The sequence below is a fragment of the Cricetulus griseus genome, chromosome 7 (genome assembly GCF_003668045.3).
Source record: "Cricetulus griseus strain 17A/GY chromosome 7, alternate assembly CriGri-PICRH-1.0, whole genome shotgun sequence".
NCBI classification, from domain to species: Eukaryota; Metazoa; Chordata; class Mammalia; order Rodentia; family Cricetidae; genus Cricetulus; species Cricetulus griseus.
Window position 1 is genome coordinate 107,709,347 of NC_048600.1, and position 4,567 is coordinate 107,713,913.

Below are 4,567 nucleotides of genomic sequence, written 5' to 3' on the forward strand. Positions count from 1 at the left end.
CCAGGCATAGAAGTGCTTCTGTAGGATGGCAGAGAGAGCTGTCCAGTCAAGGTCTGCATTCCACCAGAACAATCTCCTCTTCCCACTGTAGGCTCCCTCTAAAGTCTTTATTTTGGGAGTTTGGACAAAGACCATGGATGTGGCTCACCAGTTGTAGAGGCACCAGGAGAAAAACAATAAATAAATTAAATCAAAGGATGAGACACATCATGATAGTATAGGTGGATTCATTCATCCAAAGTTTTGTAGAAGACCTGGGCTAGATCCAAAAACTTTGTGGGTGAGGTAGCTAAAAGGCTGTGTTGTCTGTGTCGCACATTGGACCAACTGGGTCCTCAGGCATGAGGCTGTAGGGAGGAGGTGGTTCTATAGGCTTCATGATGACCTGCAGGGGAGAAAGGGTACATAGCTTGCATCATGTCTGCCTAAGGAATGATGAAGTTGGTTGGCAGCTCTCCCCAGTGTTTTACTTCAACAAGTTGGATAGCCAGCTATGAAACAAGCTAAGGATTGGGACAGAAAGACTCACCTGATCATAGGGTGGTGGGGGATCCAAGGTGGGGACCCAGATCTCTAGGGGAGCCGTGGCCTGTGCTTCAGGAGGTGTCTGCTCTGGCTGTCTGCACTTGCGACAGAATCGCTTCATCAGGCCACAGAGGCACAACAGAGGTATCATGGCCAGGAAAACGATAAACAGGATACTGGGGAAAGAATGATTTCTCCCTGAGTGACTATACCACTCTCCTCCATCACCCACCCCCATCCTATTTCAGGTGGCCCCAGCCTTGAATGGTACCCAGAAGGCCTGACCCTGGCTTACCTTAAGGAGTCATTTGAAAAATCCCAAATAGTTTCCTTTGGCAGGCAGCATCCACTCTCACAGCATCTGAATCCTTTTTGACAGGTTCTGTTTCAGTCAGAAAGAGATGGGGAGACAATGATGGCATCCAAAGTGTCAGAACAAAGGGTCCTTGCCTCCCCAGACACCTATACCCTCAGGTTGCAAGTCATACTCGTCAATGTGGGGTACAGATCTCCCTGGGTTCACTGGGAGGACTGAGGCCTGGATTGAGACCTGAGTTCAGGGTTAGTCAGGCAGAATTTCCATGCTACTAAATCTTACAGGGCAGGTGTGGGGCTCCAGTTCATAACCGTAAGAGATTAACAGCAGCTACAGACCTTCCCCATCATGCAATTCCCTATATTGGGTGGTTGGAAGGGCATATGGTTTCAGAAAAATTAGAAAGACTGAGGAGGAGGTATCTGTGTCCTTGTCCAGAGCATATCTGAGCATACCATCACCCACCACCACCACCGACTACACCCCACCCAACCCCAATATTGATTGACTAGAGCTAAGTCCCATACTTACATGGAGTCACAGTTAGCTTTAACCTGTGGAAGAAAAATAGGCAGAGGTTAGAACTTAAAAACTGGGAGTTGAGTCTTTTGTCTTAGAGTATTTGCCCAACACACACTAGGTGTTGGGTTCAATTCCCAGCCATGGCAATAAATCAGGTGTGCATAAACCAGCATAGCAGTACATGGCCAGAGTCCCAGAACTCAAGGAGGCAGGAGAATCATTCAAGGCTACATAGCCAATTGGAGGCCCCATTGGATACCAGAATAAGAACCTTTCTCACAAAGAAAAACCAGAGGCTAGTCTCAGACATCTAGGGCAGTGAATATCAGACTGACTCTGCCTCCCTCTAGCTCCATGAAATGGTCAATGATTGGAGCCTACCTCTGCCTAACATGTTTGTATTGATGGCATGCACTCCTATGTCTGACTCCCTCACTTCTTCTTACTGAGACAGGCAGGGTCTCACTATGTATTCCTGGCTAGCCAGGAAATCAGAGGTCTACCTGTCTCCACCTCCAGACGGCTGGATTAAAGGTGTGGAACACTATTACCTGGCTCCCAGATAATTCCCCCTGCCACACCCACACATTTGGTGATTAGGCCAGGTTTCCATCTTGTGTGGATTCCTGGCTCCAAATCCTCCAGAAAGCAACCTAAGCCCCAACCCCTCAGTTCTACATGTTCTAGGTAAAGGCAGTTCAAGCATTTTCTTGAACACACTCAAGCCCCATTCATCCACATGTCCTTACTGGGAATTAAGGGCCTCTGTCAGAATTCTATCTTGTCTAAGCTCTTAATTAGGTCTCTCTTCTACTTGTCCACAAGGCATCACTCTCTCTGGCCACCTCACTTAAAATGACAACCATTGCCCGCTGTGGTGGTCCTTGCCTTTCATCCCAGCATACCAGAGGCAGAGGCAGGTGGGTCTGTTAGTTTGAGGCCAGCTTGGTATCCCTAGCAATTTGTAGAGGAGCCAGGACTAGACCCTGTCACAACAGATATGGAATGGGCAGACAGCATTTGTCTTTGCTATTGATCTTTACAATAGCATTTTAAGAGCAAAGACAAGGGAACCAGTGATGGTCACAGGCTTACAGCAGCACTGTTCTTTAGTGAGGAGAGGTGTAGGTGAAATTAAAGACACAGCAAGGCACCCAGGAACTCAGTCACATCCCCTGCACTTCCAAATCTCAGACTCTGCACACTCCCCACTCTCCTGGTCTCTCTGTATAGCCTCAGTTACCGGAACTTGCTCTGTAGAGCATACTGGCCTCAAACTCAAATCTGCCTGTCTCAGAGTCCTGAGTGCTAGGATTAAAGGTACGAGCCGCTGCCACCACCACCCTGCTCTAGTATTACATTGAAGCCCTGGTAACAATTGTGACACTGCCTCTCTTAAATTCAAGCTCACTTTTAATGCCAGGACTGAGGTAGTAAAGACAGATGTCTGTTGAGTTCAAGATCATTCTTATCCATATAAGGATATCCTATGAAAACAATTTTATGGCAGGGTTAACATCCTGAACCAGCATTATTTCTGTTTCCATCTTATCCAGGTGATCTGAAGACAGATGGTAAGGAGCCTGAGTTTTAGAAAGCATAGAGTGAGGTATTAAGTTGGATTCATTAGCTCTTTCGGGGGGAGATTGACAATGCCTAGATCTGGGTTGCACAGAGGTGTCAACAGAGGATGCTGGGATCCAAGAATATGAAGAGTGCCTTGAACCTTGTTTCCTACATGGCCTAATCAGAGAACTTCAATTCCAGTGATCTTCAACAGTCAGTGAACTGTCCTGAAGTTCAAGCTTGTGGGGGTTTTTCACCCCCACTGCATAACAGATTCTCAACCAAGATTGTCAATTTAAAAGCTTGTTCTGACCACCTCTCTTTTTACAGGATAATCTGCCAACCCAAGACAGTTAAGAGTTATATAGGAGGAACAAGATCTTGGGGCAGTGCTCACAACCTTGCCTTCCTGATCCAATCAATTCAGAGGCCAAGCAGCCGAGGTCCAGGCAGCCGAGTCTAACCGGAGGAAAGCTGCCACTAATCAAGGAAGTACAGAGAGCCTCCTCCTCCCTAGTACACTTGAAGAATTCCCATAGAGGGTCCATATAAACAAGGTCACAGCCATGGGGCAACAAATATGTACAGATATCTCACCCAGACATGAAGACCTCAAATTCCTCAGCCTTCTATTGGAGAAGCTAAATTAGAAACACTACAAAAACAGGAATCAAAGTTCCCATTCAGGGTTGTCCGTGAGGCCAGATCACACTAACAACACAACCTGGCCAACACTAGGGGCCCACATTTCCAGTGAGCTCCCTCCAAGTTCCCAACCCCCATTTTGCCCAAGCAAAACAGAAAGGAAGTTGCTAATTGCCATTGGTTACATGGAATTCCTGAGAAGGTAAATAAGGGAATGTCTTCGAGGCAAACCTCTGTCCCACAGGGTCCTCCAAAAGGTTCAGAAGTATTGCTTACCTGGTTGGCGATTACTAGTTCGAGACTGGAGAGCAGGCAGGAAAGCAGGCAGAAGAGCAAGGTGAGGGCACGGTCTGGGATCCTGGCTTCAGGCATCATGGCGAGGGGGGCTACTAAGATTTCGTGTGCAAGGAAGGACTGACGACAGGACCCGACTTTAACAACTTCCCTCACCTATGGGTCCCAGCCTCAGAATATGGGAAGAGTTAACACACCTGAGATGGGCCAGACTAAGGCTTCTAGGCTGGAGCTCAGGTAGACTAGAAGTGGAGAGGAGCTGAACTTGCTTGAGTCTGAGGCATTGAGAGGTGGGATGCCTTGGTTTAAGTAGTAAGCAGGATGAAGCAGAGCACTATGGGAATCCCTGGTCTGAACAGCATTTAAATAGATAGAGTAGGGTGTGGTGACCCCACCCTTTAATCCCAGAACTCAGAAAATCTCAGTGAATTCACAGCCAGTATGGTCTACATAATGAGATCTAGGCCAGCCAGTATTAAATAATAATAATGGTAGTAGTAAGAGTAAATTAAATCAAAATACATGTGGTGGTGGTACACACCTTTAATCCCATCACTCAGGAGGTAGATGCAGGAGGATCTTTGTGAGTTCAAGGCCATCCTGGTTTAAACAGTGAGTTCCTGGACAGCCAGGGCTACAGAGAAACCATGTTTCAAAAATCCATAGAAAAAAAGAAAAAGAACAAAGAGAGAGAGGTGA

The 4,567-nt window shown here is 46.9% G+C and overlaps 1 protein-coding gene across 1 annotated transcript; it reads right to left on the reverse strand.

Moving 5' to 3' along the window:
* Window positions 1-289: 289 nt before the first annotated feature.
* Window positions 290-3,946, reverse strand: LOC113836582 (transmembrane protein 92-like). The gene is made up of 4 exons (XM_027424381.1): window positions 3,851-3,946; window positions 1,373-1,395; window positions 530-701; window positions 290-385 (listed from the first exon to the last, which is right to left on the reverse strand). The coding sequence occupies exons 1-4, from the start codon at window positions 3,944-3,946 to the stop codon at window positions 290-292; spliced, it is 387 nt and encodes a 128-aa protein (XP_027280182.1).
* Window positions 3,947-4,567: the final 621 nt, after the last annotated feature.